The sequence below is a fragment of the Anomaloglossus baeobatrachus genome, chromosome 2 (genome assembly GCF_048569485.1).
Source record: "Anomaloglossus baeobatrachus isolate aAnoBae1 chromosome 2, aAnoBae1.hap1, whole genome shotgun sequence".
Taxonomy (NCBI): domain Eukaryota; kingdom Metazoa; phylum Chordata; class Amphibia; order Anura; family Aromobatidae; genus Anomaloglossus; species Anomaloglossus baeobatrachus.
The window spans coordinates 250092159-250106490 of NC_134354.1; the positions used below are offsets into that span (position 1 = coordinate 250092159).

Sequence of the window (14332 nt, forward strand, 5' to 3'; positions counted from 1 at the left end):
CAATCGCAGCATGCTGCGATTGTTTTCTCGGTCCGATTAGGGCTGAGAAAATAATCGCTCATGTGTGCTGTCACACAGGCTAGAATTGGTCCGAGGGGAATGCGATGTTTTATCGCACTCCACTCGCACCGATTTTCTCGCCGTGTGGCTTAGGCCTTACTGGTCTGCTTAGTGTAGTTTTTATAAAGTCACTGTTATTAGCAGGAGAAACTGTAATCACAAGAGGGCTAGTAAATCTGCTGTCAAGTAGCTCAGCTACACCCCCACTTCTGATTGGCAGCTTTCAGGCTATGCACAGTGCACACCGAAATTTTCCTATCAGTGGTGGGCGGGTTATACAGAGCTCAGCATTTATAGAACTGGTACATATGCAGTCGATAACACCTATTTTATCAAAACTGCAGCAAGCGGCCCAGTACGCGATACATCACTGGAATCAAGGGGTCTGCCCTTACAGCATGCTGCTCTCATACAAGAACACTAGACAACAGTATTGTCACTTGTTAGCTACAAAAGGCATCAGCTTAACTAATATATCATATAAGAAACACATCAAATTGATTTTATTGCAGCCAGTGATGGATGCCATTGTTAGTCTTCCCATCAGTACCTCCATTTAATGTATATGTAAGGAGTAGCGATGAGCGGGCACTACCATGCTCCGTACTCGTAACGAGCAGTTGATGCTTGGATTGGCGCAACTCAAGCACCTGAGTATAATGGAAGTCAATGGGGGACTAGCATTTTCCAGATTTCCTTACTGACTTCCATTATACTCAGTACACTAGTCACACCCATCAGAGCATCCACCTACTCCTAAAGAGGACCTGTCAGGTGCAAGATTCAGTTCTGGGTGTATATTGCTAATCCCTGTATACACTAGCATAAAGAGATATTTAGAAGAAGTATTTCTAAAGATCTTTTATCTTATGCTAATAAGCGCAGGGACTAATCCCAAGGGCGTTATATCCCTCGACTAACCGCCCTCTTAGCATGGCAGCATGCCCACAGGGGCGTACTAACATGCTATTGAACGCAGTGTCACGAACTGTGCCGCACATACCTGTGCTCGCTGTGACTGCTCTTCTGGATGCCGGCCACTTCCGGTCATGCGCAGTAGATCTTTGTAGCCGGGGCGCATACACCCGGCTTCATAGAAATACTTTTTCTAATGATCCCTTTATCTATGCTAGTGTATACAGGGACGGTTAGGTAGGGATTATCAATATGCACCCAGAACTGCTAGTTGTGCTGGGTGCATATTGGACCCGACAGGTTCCCTTTAACGTGTACTAAGCACCAAAGCATGATAGTGCGTAAGCTTTACTGGGCGTTCACAGTAAACCAGGGATCATAAATGTCATGTGAACATAGCCTGAGCACTTCCAGCCTTGTAGTCAACAAGATTCACTGAAAAGTGTGTGTGTGTGTGTGTGTGGTGGGGGGGGGGGTTAAAAGATGTGAATTGGGAATCAACATTAATAGAGTACAGGTTTTCACAACTAAATGGATCTTAAGAGCCTATAGTGTGGTATGCTACAGTAAGAACTATGTGCGATACATTTACAAAATTAGTGAAGCTTGCTTTGTACAGTGATTTTAGTCACATAAGCTTAACTGAAAGCGTAAATCATTTGCATGAGAGCTTAAAAAAAAGCACTGATTTTCAGTTTGAGCTTTCACTACCTTACCTTTGTACAAGAGATTTCCATGGAACCCACCTGCAGATAAGATATCAGGGCAGCGGACATTCACCTGTCCCCTAGCAGCAGGCCGCTCACGTGGATGCAGCTACCACCCATTCTCATCCCATCCGTTGGTAGATGGAAACCGTATCAGCTGCAACTGATCAACACATGCACGACTTCACCACCTCGGTCAGTGCCGCTTATGACAGAAGACTCCGTCTGTTCTTCACTAGGCGCTGTCATATCCTGCTGTAACACTCTACGCTTTCGTAACAGCAAATGACTTCCAACAGGGAGCTACAAAGTGCGACACATGGTACAGAAGGATGTAGCAAATTTCATTTCAAGGAAGGCTCCAAAGGATTCATGCTTGACCTCAGAGATATAAGGCACACACAGTGGCTCCTCATGCTAAATAATAAAGTGAAAGCATATCCAGTGTGTCACAGAACCCTTCCCAAATGGTCTCACAAGGACCAATTAAAAGGATTACTCAATGGTGACGCACAGAAAATCTTCTCCTGCAGGACCAGCACCACCTATGCACAAAACAGAGCTCTGATCCCAGAAGTGGACGTTTCTTCTCCTTGCCACGGAATGCTTTATTACACGGCTTTTTTTATTTGCTACGGAGATTAATTTGTGTTTTGGCTGCGGAAAACGAAACATGATATAAAAGTAAATTTCAAATGAAAACAAATCTGGATCATTTCTGCTGATCCAACAACTCAAAATCTTTACTGTATTCTCCAAAACCGCTGCATGTTACAGTGAGTAATGAAGGAGGACGTCTGCTTCTTGAAGAACATTACGGATCCCTCCTAAGGAGAAGGAGCAGCCACCGTGATCCGTTCAATAGATACAGCAATTAGAACTAGCGGTTACTCCACTTGCACAAAACACAAAGTTTTCAAATTAAAAAAGAAACAAAAAAGGAAAAAGAAAAATAGACTTTAAAATGAGTAGGTCAATGTTTTACTTCCTGAGGATTATGAAACATCAATTTGTCTGCTATATTCAAGCGAATCAGGAATTGTTTACCCCTCAACCAAAGCTGTCAGCTGTTTGTTGTCAATTCACTTCCAGGCAGAAAGACATTTTCCTCATAAGAAACAATTTATTGAGAATGAAAACAAAACCAGTTGGAACTGTGTGCACGGTTTGTATGAGCATTCTAACTTGTGAGCCAGAGAGGTACGCCTCACTTTCCAGAAATCCTGTGTATACAGCACAAAGTAATGAAGTCATCACGTTTTCACTTAAAACACGGGAACTGGCATCACAAAAGCAGATACACAATATGCATATTTTTCTGGGTTTTCTTTTTTTTTGCTGCCAGAATAGTAAAAGGCGCAAGTACTAAACAGACACTTTCCTCCATCAATGTTCCATCTGTTATCAGCCATGTGTGGAGCAGAATCTTCTTTTCTCCCAACTTGTGCTGTACAAGAAGGAGGGGAAATTGATTGAGTGATACATATCAAACAAAATCATTACAATGGAGTGTAGAAATCGATCAGAAACCTCACAGATTATTCTGCATCAGTGAACCCAAATGGCACCAGAGTACTTCTCAAAAACCAACCCATGAAATGTAGTGATGTGCTCTGAACACCTAACCTTCTCTAGAAATTCATCTGTCACCTAGACCACAGGTACGAAGAACGACATAAATGTGACATAAGGAAGACTAACGGACTACACTGATGGAGAACATAACTATCCTCGCTGAGATCCAGATAGTATGTGGGCCTCCTCATTTTCAGCCAGTGTTTGATATGAGAGTGACCAACAGGTTTCTATAGAAACCATGACAATCCTCAAATACAAACAATACTGACACTACACCACTACTCCATTTTAAAGGGAATCTGCCAGTAAGATCACCCCACCCCCACTGCATACAACGGCATGCAAGTTTGTGAAATGTAAATCCATGGACACCTGTATATGAGCTATATGTTACTGTATTCCCATATAATTAGCATATTTACATATATGCAAATGATGTATTAAGAACAATTAAGGACCAGGACCTCCTGACATTAATTCCCCACCCTCTTTAGCTTGATAGTAAACTGTGACCTTAATGGGGTATTCCCAACTCCAAGATCCTATCCCAATATGTAGTAGGTGTAATAATATTATTATTATTAGCAAATTCCTCCAATTATAAATGTAGTATAATTCTCCTGATTCACTATGTAGCTTAGCTCATGTACAGGGCATTGCAGGATCTTAGTTATCCAAGATTACAACCACAAACAACAGACTGTGGTTGTAACGATAGATACCTACCTGCAATGCCCTGAACATGAGATAAGAGACAGTGATCAAAACTATACTACATATCTAATTGTAGGCATGTGCTATTATTATTATTACACCTTCTGTCAGGCCAATCAACCAAGATGGTGCAGGGTGAAAAAACAACCTCGGAAAGTAGTACCCCCTTAAGTGCTCCATCTCACCCAGGGCACAGATTCAGTCACATATACATGAAAACGCTACTCAGGAATGCAGCAAATATAACATCATATATGCAGTTTGGGGGCAAGGGGAGGAGGGATTGATCTTACTGACATTCCCTTTAACACATTTTTTTTGCCTAAATACAGTGCCTTGCGAAAGTATTCGCCCCCCTTGAATTTTTCAACCTTTTCCCACATTTCAAGCTTCAAACAAAGAAAAATTTTAATTTTATGGTGAAGAATCAACAACAAGTGGGACACAATTGTGAAGGTGAACGAAATTGCTTATTTTAAACTTTTATAAAAAATAAACTGAAAATTGGAGCATGCAATATTATTCATCCCCTTTACTTTCAGTGCAGCAAACTCACTCTAGAAGTTCATTGAGGATCTCTGAATGATCCAATGTTGTCCTAAATGACGGATGATGATAAATATAAGCCACCTTTGTGTAATCTAGTCTCCATATAAATGCACCTGCTCTGTGATAATCTCAGTGTTCTGTTTAAAGCGCAGATAGCATCACGAAGACCAAGGAACACAACAGGCAGGTCCGTGATACTGTTGTGGGGAAGTTTAAAGCCGGATTTGGTTACAAAAAGATTTCCAAAACTTTTAACATCCCAAGGAGCCCTGTGCAAGCGATCATATTAAAATGGAAGGACTATCATACCACTGCAAATCTACCAAGACCCAGCCGTCCATCCAAACTTGAATCTAAAACAAGGAGAAGACTGATCAGAGATGCAGCCAAGAGGCCTATGATCACTCTGGATGAACTGCAGAGATCTACAGCTGAGGTGGGAGAGTCTGTCCTTATTACAACAATCAGTCGTACATTGCACAAATCTGGCCTTTATGGAAGAGCGGCAAGGAGAAAGCCATTTCTCAAAGATATCCATAAAGTGTTGTTTATTTGCCACAAGCCACCTGGAAGACACATCAAACATGTGGAAGAAGGTGCTCTGGTCAGATGAAACTAAAAATCGAACTTTTTGGGCACAATGCCAAACAATATGTATGGCATAAACGCAACACAGCTCATCACTCTGAACACACCATCCCCACTGTCAAACATGGTGGTGGCAGCATCATGGTTTGGGTCTGCTTTTCTTCAGCAGGGACAGGGAAGATGGTTAAAATTGATGGGAAGATGGATGGAGCCAAATACAGGACCATTCTTGAAGAAAACCTGTTGGAGTCTGCAAAAGATTTGAGACTGGGATGGAGATTTGTCTTCCAACAAAACAATGATCCCAAACAAAGCAGAATCTACAATGGAATGGTTCACAAATAAAACGTATCCAGGTGTTAGAATGGTCAAGTCAAAGTCCAGACCTGAATCCAATCGTGAATCTGTGGAAAGAGCTGAAAACTGCTGTTCACAAACACTCTCCATCCAACCTCACTGAGCTCAAGCTGTTTGCAAAGGAAGAAATGGGCGAGAATTTCAGTCTCTCGATATAAAAAACTGATAGACACATACCCCAAGGGACTTGCAGCTGTAATTGCAGCAATAGGTGGCGATACAAAGTATTAACTTAAAATGGACGAATAATATTGCACTCACCACTTTTCAGTTATTTTTTTTTATAAAAGTTTAAAATAAGCAATAAATTTCGTTCAATTTCACAATTGTGTCCCACTTGTTGTGGATTCTTCCCCATAACATTAACATTTTTATCTTTATGTTTGAAGCCTGAAATGTGGGAAAAGATTGAACAATTCAAGGGGGTCGAATACTTTCACAAGACACTGTATATGTACGTATTATCTTATTTTTCCATACAACTCACTAGTTCTGCCCACTGTTTTAAACCCCCCACCCCCCCATTTATAGGCACCAGACATGAGGATCACGCACACAGCAATGTCATGTGCATGGACCTCATAGGCACACTCACTGTGTGGTGCCTCCATAAGAAGCAATACTTTTACAGGAGAATATCCGCACTACAGTCTGAAGTGCTGCGAAAGCAAAAAACACAAACTAAAAAGCGGGCCACGGTGATTGGCCATCAGCATTAACATCTTTGTAACACTGATGGCAAATACGACCTTGGGACGCTGAGATATAGATGGTTCCTGGCATCTGGACCCCATGTTCAGCAATACTAGTCTAAATACACTTCATGATTTTATCATTAGGGGAATGTACAGGTGGGCACATTTTTTCTGAGATTTAATATTCCATCAAATGCTGCTAAACAATGAAGTACACATGCTGACATTGTAGTCCATCCATCTCAGGAACATCAGAGCAGCGCTGTCATTCCCAGTCTGCAGACATTATTTGCACAGTAAAACAATTATTCAGCATTTTACAAACATTCAAGGGACAGAGGCGACTGTCAAAGCAGATGGGTGACATTGTTACCTCTGATCATGGACCTGGGAGCCAAATTCCTATAACACTGCATACAAAGTCCTCAGATAGTACCATGTTCTAATGGGAACGGCTGATGCAGAATAATCTGAATAAGGGCTAAAATAGAAGAGCTGGTGTTAACAGATTCAATGCTGTTCAATACAATAACGGCTGCCATCATGTTCATATGCACAGATGAGATATTCTGATACACATTAGCTAATGAACAAGAACGTAAGGATCTATAGTGTCCAGTGAGTAGTGTGCCATATGCCACTGCTCCAGATGAGGTTACATCCCTAGAAGGTTTAGAGCTTTAGTTTTAGGACCCACATGCACAAGCAACATCACCCAGACTGGTACTCTACGTTTGTATACGGCCAAACTGCAGGTCCTAAAACTACAGATGTTAGTCTAAAAACAGTCCCAGATAATGTCTGAGCGATGGCCTCCAACAGGCACATTTTTTTTTTATTTTTTTTTTATCTTAAATGGGAACCTGTCATGTCCCCAAACGCTATTAACCTGCAGATATGGGGTTAATCTGCCGGTTATTAGTGTTACAATGCTGTCTGGCTGCCAGGAGAACTACATCTTTGTTCTTCCCAGGAGCTGCCGACTTTCAGAGGTTTGCTCGGAGCAGCTACCACCGCTCAGTACAATTTGGCTGACAGCTAATTAGGCAACATGTCCATGCAGACTGTGCTGTCAGTCAAACTCCGGAGGGGTGCTTACAGGCTCCACTATGTACTGCACGGTAACTAGAGCCACCCCAGGCACGCCACTGACAAAGGAGGCATACATCATATTTATAGCCACACTGCACCTTCACCATTGTACAGCGAACCTGCAGATTAACCCTATAACTGCATGTTAACATTCGGGGACATTATATATTAAAAAGGAAAAACTTGTCTAAAAAGTTCAATTTCTGACTGGCTTATACAGCATGTCCACACAGATTTATGTTCTGCTAATTTTTTGGGGAAAAAAAAAAATTCATTGTAATAGCAGAATTGATGCTGAGATTTTACTAAATCTCATCCACATGCTGAGTAAAAAAAAAAAACAAAAAAAAACAACAAAAACTGCATCATTAGGCCATGTGCACACACAGCATTTTTGGTGCAGTTGTCACAAATCTGCATGCTATTATCAAAGTCAATGAGAATTCTGAAGTGTTGTGCACGGTTTATTTTTCCCTTGCAGATCTGGTGCAGAAAATAATTGTTTTTCAGCCCTTCCACCCAATAACTTCATTATGAAAAGCACTAAAAACGCATGGGAAAAATGCACCACGATGCAGAGAATATCTGCACCAAATCCTCAGCGTGCGCACACGGCCTAAATCACCTGCGGTGTGGAGATTTCATTTCCACCTACCAAATGCGGACTTTCACAGCGGATTTCACCCTTCGCATTCTACAAAAGACAGCATTTCTATACTACACAATTAGTTTTTTTTCTGCTGAAGACTTCTGCAGTCCGGTGTCCACATACTCAAGGTTCCCTGCAAAGAAATCAAACAGCACTTCACACCAGGACTTGTAGATGAAGGTGTCACCAGGATTACGTATGAGGGCAGCATACGGTAGGAGACAAATGCCCCAATTTCTTGTCCATACAGATTAGTATGCATAAAACCACAGCAGCATGAGGACTGACCGCTTTCTTCCTCTGCAGAATAGAGGGGGGCCGACATACTGCTCATAAACACAGAGGACGTGTGCGTTCACAGCACAGCTTTTACACTCCATTCTGATCCTATGAACACCATATTACCGTATATAGACAAGCAGGTGACAGCACCAAAGTCATGGTATCTGCAACCTATTCGTGCATGTTCACACGTTGCATTTTTGCATACAGTACGCGCTCTTCACTCATTTTAATGGGAGAAAAGCGCTGCATAGATGCAGAAAGAATGGACATGCTTCATCTAGGCAAAAACATAACAGGGCTCAAAATACGTGGGAAAAAAGCAGCATGTGCGATATTTCAGAAATCTCATTGAATATACTGGTATGCCAGGTGTGAACATACACTGCCCTCAGAGGGAGATAACCCCGGTGACAGACTCCCCTTTATATCATGTGAGTGAATAGATTCACAAGCCATGAAGTCGTAATGTCAACTTATAGGAATGCGTGGAACAACATTTCAGAACCATTTTGCACATCTCCGCAATGACAATTTCTAATGGAAAGCACGTTCTAGCAGTTTAAACAGGTTCCTTCTACATTTACCAAATGTAGTAACATCTATAACCCTGGACTGCATTATGGGATACAGTATAGATACATAACAGTATAGCTGCAACACTTATACAATGGCTTTCATGCTTTAGGTAGCCACTAACAAGGTAATAAATATACCACAAATATCTAATGGATGTGTATGAAGCATGAGGTAGGAAGCAGCCATTGTATAAGCAGTTCCATGATGTCCACAGACTCGCCGTGAGCTGTCCCCTGCTCTTACTGAAATGCCAGACGGAGTCGAAAAGAAGCAAGATTCATAGGAAACCATGCAATCATATAGGAATGTAATACAAAAAGAACTCATCTTTCCAGTACATGGAGGAAAAACAAAATCTAACTTCAGATCCCTAACATTAGACGCACCCAGAAATTGGTCGTTGTCACTGACCGATGAAAGTCTGTGTGTGACATATTACAGATTAAAGGGACTATATCAGGCTGCAAAGAAATTGGGATACTCGGAGTACGTTGAGCTGAATAACACACTTGTCTGCAAACCTAATCCCTTAATATATATTGTTTTATAATGGGAAATAGCTGTAAAATTAAAGAACAACTTGCTCGTCACAGATCATGTCTGGAGAGGTAAACTATTATTTGATGATTTACGTCTGACAGGGAAAAAAGGTAAGTGTCACGCTACCTTCTAATAACTAATCAAAAAACTATCAGAAGTTCATAGAAATGGCAGAAACAGAAGTCCATAATGGGGTTACTGGGATAATGCAAGCCAACATTCAAGCTGTCATAGCACAGGATACAGAGCCCTGGAGTGGGTGGGGATCTGCATTCCCCTAGGACAGGGAGCACTACATGCTACAGGGGCATTCTGCAAACAGAATACAAGTACCCCAACCATGTGTGATCATGACCACTTTCTGAGAAGGGCAGGGACAGCAATCAAAGGAGGCAAGGCAGGCAGGGAGGGCAAGCGAGATAGAGACCAGGCAGGCAGAGGACAAGTAGGAGAAAGGCAGGGCAGGCAGAGAGGGAGAACGAGAGAGGCAAGCAACAGGTAAGGCAGGCAGAGGACAAGAAGGAGAAAGGCAAGGCAGGCAGAGAGGGAGAACGAGAGAGGCAAGCAACAGGTAAGGCAGGCAGAGGACAAGCAGGAGAAAGGCAGGGCAGGCAAAGAGGGAGAACGAGAGAGGCGAGCAACAGGTAAGACGGGCAGAGGACAAGCAGGAAAAAGGCAAGGCAGGCAGAGAAGGAAAACAAGACAGAGGCAAAGCAGGCAGGAAAGAAAAGCAAGACAGACACCATGCAGACAGAAAGGATAAGCGAGAGAAAAGTAAGGCAGGCAGAGAGGCAAGAGACAGGTAAGGTAGGCAGGGAGAAAAAGATAGAGGCAAGACTGGTAGTAAGGCTAAGCGAGATTGAGACCAGGCAGGCAAAGAGGACTAGCGAAAGAAAGGAAAGAGAGGAGAGCAAGAAGCAGGGCAGGCAGGCAAAGAGGGAGCATGAGAGGCAAGACAGACAGAGGCGTGAGTGAGAGGCAAGACAGACAGGGGTGAGCAAAAGAACAGCAGGAAGAGAGCAATTGTCTGCCTCTTTATCTTTCAGCGAATGTGCAAGCGAGAAGCAGGTAGGAAAAGAGCAAGTGAGAGATACTGAGCAAAAGAGGTAGAGATATGGATATAGATAAATTTGTCCTCGATTCCAGTGATGTCATTTACTGAGCTGTTTTTTGTCATTCTGATAAAATCACTTTTCTCTGCTGCAGATCTAGTAGTTATACAGAGCTAATGAATATGCTGGACTACCTGGCACAATGCCAAGTAGTCCTCTAATGATAATCTGCTCCTGATTAAACTGATTTGATCAAACCTATACTAAGCAGCCCAGTGACATCGCTGGAATCAGGATCTCTGCCTCTACATTATGCCGCTCCTGGAGAGATTCCCTTTACGTAGCATGAAATGGCTGATACCAATAAGCAATGTGGTTAGCATGTTTCCTCACACTTTAGCATAAGCTGCCCTTAAACCATTCGAGTAACACTGCCTAACCTGCCAATGTGTAAGCCATCAGGGATGGGGATTGTCACCTGCTTTATGACAGCTTGGAATTTAGCTGCTACTTCTCTGAGCAGTTGTTCTACAGGCAAAAACGAAAACTTCTGAGTACATTTCTATCCATGACAAATCACAACATGTCACAGTTAAATCTAAGCATAAGCTGGAAAGTTTCAGAAAGGTCTTATCTACATAAAAAATGCTTGTAAATATTTAAGTATTAATTATTAAGCAGTGAGAAAATTATAGACAGATGAAAAGCAGAAATAAAGACGCAGAAAAAAGGAAAAAAAAAAATAAAAAAAAATAAAAAATAAGAGCACACAATAGTGTGATTAATGATATGGGATCGTGGACTTGTGTTTACATTATATCACTGCACAAAAAATTAATTAGCAAAACTAAACATTGGTACTGTATCCCATAATACCGAGTGGACAGTGCATGAGCACAAACACTGATTTAGGACGCCCCGCGCACTATGATCATTACAAGGTAGTCATCTTCAGATTTGGCAAGGGCTTTAGCTGTAGAATCCAGGAACTGCTGGGAAAATTCACAAGGTGGGAAAGCATGAAGAACTCCAGTGTTCTCCTTATCCTTACTGCCCCCCACTGGAAGGCTAATGACACCTGCTGCCTGCTTTTGCTTTAGGTAGGAGACCAGGTTTCTCAGAGGACGTTGGGTTGAACTTGCTTGATCTCCAGTGATATTACCATCAGATGTACCAGGAACTGCAAGCAATATGGCGTAGCCGTTAGGACCGGCTACTTTAATGCGACGCGTCACTTCATCCAGCTTGGGTTGATCCAGGCGTAAACGTTGGGTAATTTTCAATTGGGCGACTTTACCACCGGAGGTTCCTTCAATAAGCAGGCCAGTGGCTACAGCAAGATCACCTTGTAACAAATGCATGTTGGACGGAAAGTTACTGTTCTTCAGGAGCAGCATACCTTGCCAAGCCAGGCACAGTTTTTGGGTTGCATCGGGTTTCGGTGGAGATTTGACTTTACTGTTGAGCTCTGTGCGCTCGTCTTTCTTCACAGGGCTTTTGCTCTCCACAATACGGTGCTTTCTTTCTCTTTCCACAGAGTTTGAGTTCTTTCTGTCCCGCTTGTCTCCGACCCCCCGCTCAATGCTGCTGCGCCAGTCTCTGGCGGGTGATGCCTGCTCAGGGCGCCCGGTTGTGCGCTCTATATCACTATAGCGACTGTCCCGTCCACCACTGCCATCAGGACTTCTGTCAGGACTGTTACAGTGTCTCTTTCTGGAGCGATCACTTTCAGGAGATCTATCGATGTGACGACTTTCGTCCATGAGCCTCCTTTTCCTAGGTGGGTCTTTGCTTACTCCATCTCTCTCACGCTCTCTGTCTAAAGTCCAGCCATCAGTTCGTCGATCTAACGTCTCTATAGACTCGTAAGTAACTCTATTTCTTTCTCTAACAGGAAGGGGAACCCAGTCAGAGTCCGAATACAAGTCTCTTTCTCTGTCCCTATACAACAGAGGCGGTGTGCGTTTTCTGGCCCGTAAAGCATCAGGTGCCCTATGGCCAAAGCCATCGCCCACCAAGTCATAATGGGGTACAGGCAATGTCTGAAGGTAGGGGGGCTGATAGATATGGTCTGTATCGGCAAAGTCCACACGCAGTTTTCGGTGCTCACCACCCAATGGAAACCCTCTCATCTGAGTGCAGGCAGCTTGGGCGGCATCTAGGCTTTCATACTGAATGTAGGCCCAATTGTCCCCCTTCCTGTAATCAATAGATCTGATGGTACCAAACCTGTCAAACTCACGGGCAAGGGATGCCATGGGCACCCAGGGTCCAAGCCCTCCTACCCACAAGCGGTTGGTGGGAGTGGCCTTGCCATAGCCAATCTTAATACAGTTGCGCAGGATTAACTTTCCAGACATTGCCATCTTGGCCCTATGTGCCATGTCCATGTTCTCAAACTTAAGAAAGCCGTAAGTACATGTCTGCCCGAGGGTCGGCCTCTTGATGTCCACCTCTGTGATGGTACCAAAGCGCTCGAACGACCTGCGCAGCTCGCTCTCTGTCACACGGATGTCCAGGTTGCCCAGGAACAGCGTCCTGTTGGCCCGCGGGTCATTCTCGGGAGAGCTGTCCTCCTCCCGGAGGCTCAGCCGGGGGTCCAGGGGGTATGCCGGCCTCAGCCGGCCCTCATAGAAGTTGTAGTCCCGGTCCCTGTCCAGGTCTCTGGCCAGCGGTGGGGGAGGGGGTGGCGGCAGGCGGCCTAGGGCGAGCTGCTGCAACCGGTAGTCTCTGTAGCCCAGGCCGGCCGGGGACAGTCCTCGCTGGCCGTGCGGGTGGCGATGGGCCGGCAGTGAGGACACGGCGGTGGCCAGGTACGTGTCCTTGTCTGCCGGCGATCTGCTCCGCCGCCGATTGCTCACAGTCATGTACACCGCCTCGATCTTCAGCGGCCGGTCGTACAGCACCAGCCGGCCGCGGGCGTGCTTGGCGGCGCGGGCATCCTCGGGGCGCCGGAAGTTCACCAGCGCCACCCGCTCGTCCCCGGAGCGGGAGATCTTCACACTGACGTCCCCGAACTTCTTGAACTCATGGAAGAGGCCGTCCTCTATGGCCTCATCGCTGAGGGACGAGCCCAGCTCACTGATCCGCAGCGACTTGTACTCCGACTCCGCGCGGCCCTCTGCGTTCCGGGCGCCGGCCCGGCCCTCCGCGCCCTTACTGCTGCCGCTGCCGCTGCTGGCGCCGGGGGACCCATAGCTGTGCAGGCCGGCGGCTCTGCTGGACGGCTCGTACTCGCGGCTGCTGGAGAGGCTCTTGTCTAGGTGCAGGCCGCGGCGGCCGGAGCCGCTCTCCGAGGATTTGCCGGCTGATCCGCTGCCGTTGCTGCCGCTAGCCGAACTGAGCTTTTTTCCGCACCTCTCCCGAGCAGACTCGTCCGCCCCCCGGGACCGTTTGGCTTTAGCCGGGGAGCGCTCTTTTCCTTTCATGTCGACTTTTGGAGGGCTCGCGTCCTCATACACGGATTCTCAGCGCCATCTTGCAATTTTGGCTGAATTGGATACACCCTGTGTCCTGATTGGGCAAGACGCTTCTTCCTAGAATTCCTATTGGCTGATTGGGCTGTCAGTCGCAGCACATCGGGCGGGATGTACCACACGCTTACGGGGATGAACGTCATGTCCGTGTGCTCCTGCAGGAGGTGGGCGGCTGCGCCAATGGAGGGTGCTGGCGGCGCACAATGGCTGCCCTCCATAGTGCGGATGTGGCCCGGTATCTGTCCTGGGAGGCCCTATATTATCCATCTCACTGCAGATACGGGCTGTGAAGGCAATGACTGTCCTTGGTCTGGGGGATCAGTGAATCTGTTAAGCCCATGCAGGGCCGCCATTAGGATTTTCGCGGCCCCATACTGGCAACGTTTTTAAGCTCCCTTGAGACTCCGCCCAGGCTCCCACCAGCTCCGCCTCCATTCCAAGCCTTCTACACTCACCGCTATTGGAAAAAACGTGTAGGTTTGTGTGTACACACTCTCAC

At 45.2% G+C, this 14332-nt stretch overlaps 1 protein-coding gene across 1 annotated transcript; it reads right to left on the reverse strand.

The window, feature by feature from the left end:
- Positions 1–2303: 2303 nt before the first annotated feature.
- On the reverse strand, positions 2304–13834 carry RBM15 (RNA binding motif protein 15). The gene has a single exon (XM_075335738.1). The coding sequence runs from the start codon at positions 13783–13785 to the stop codon at positions 11266–11268; it is 2520 nt and encodes an 839-aa protein (XP_075191853.1). The 5' UTR covers positions 13786–13834; the 3' UTR covers positions 2304–11265.
- Positions 13835–14332: the final 498 nt, after the last annotated feature.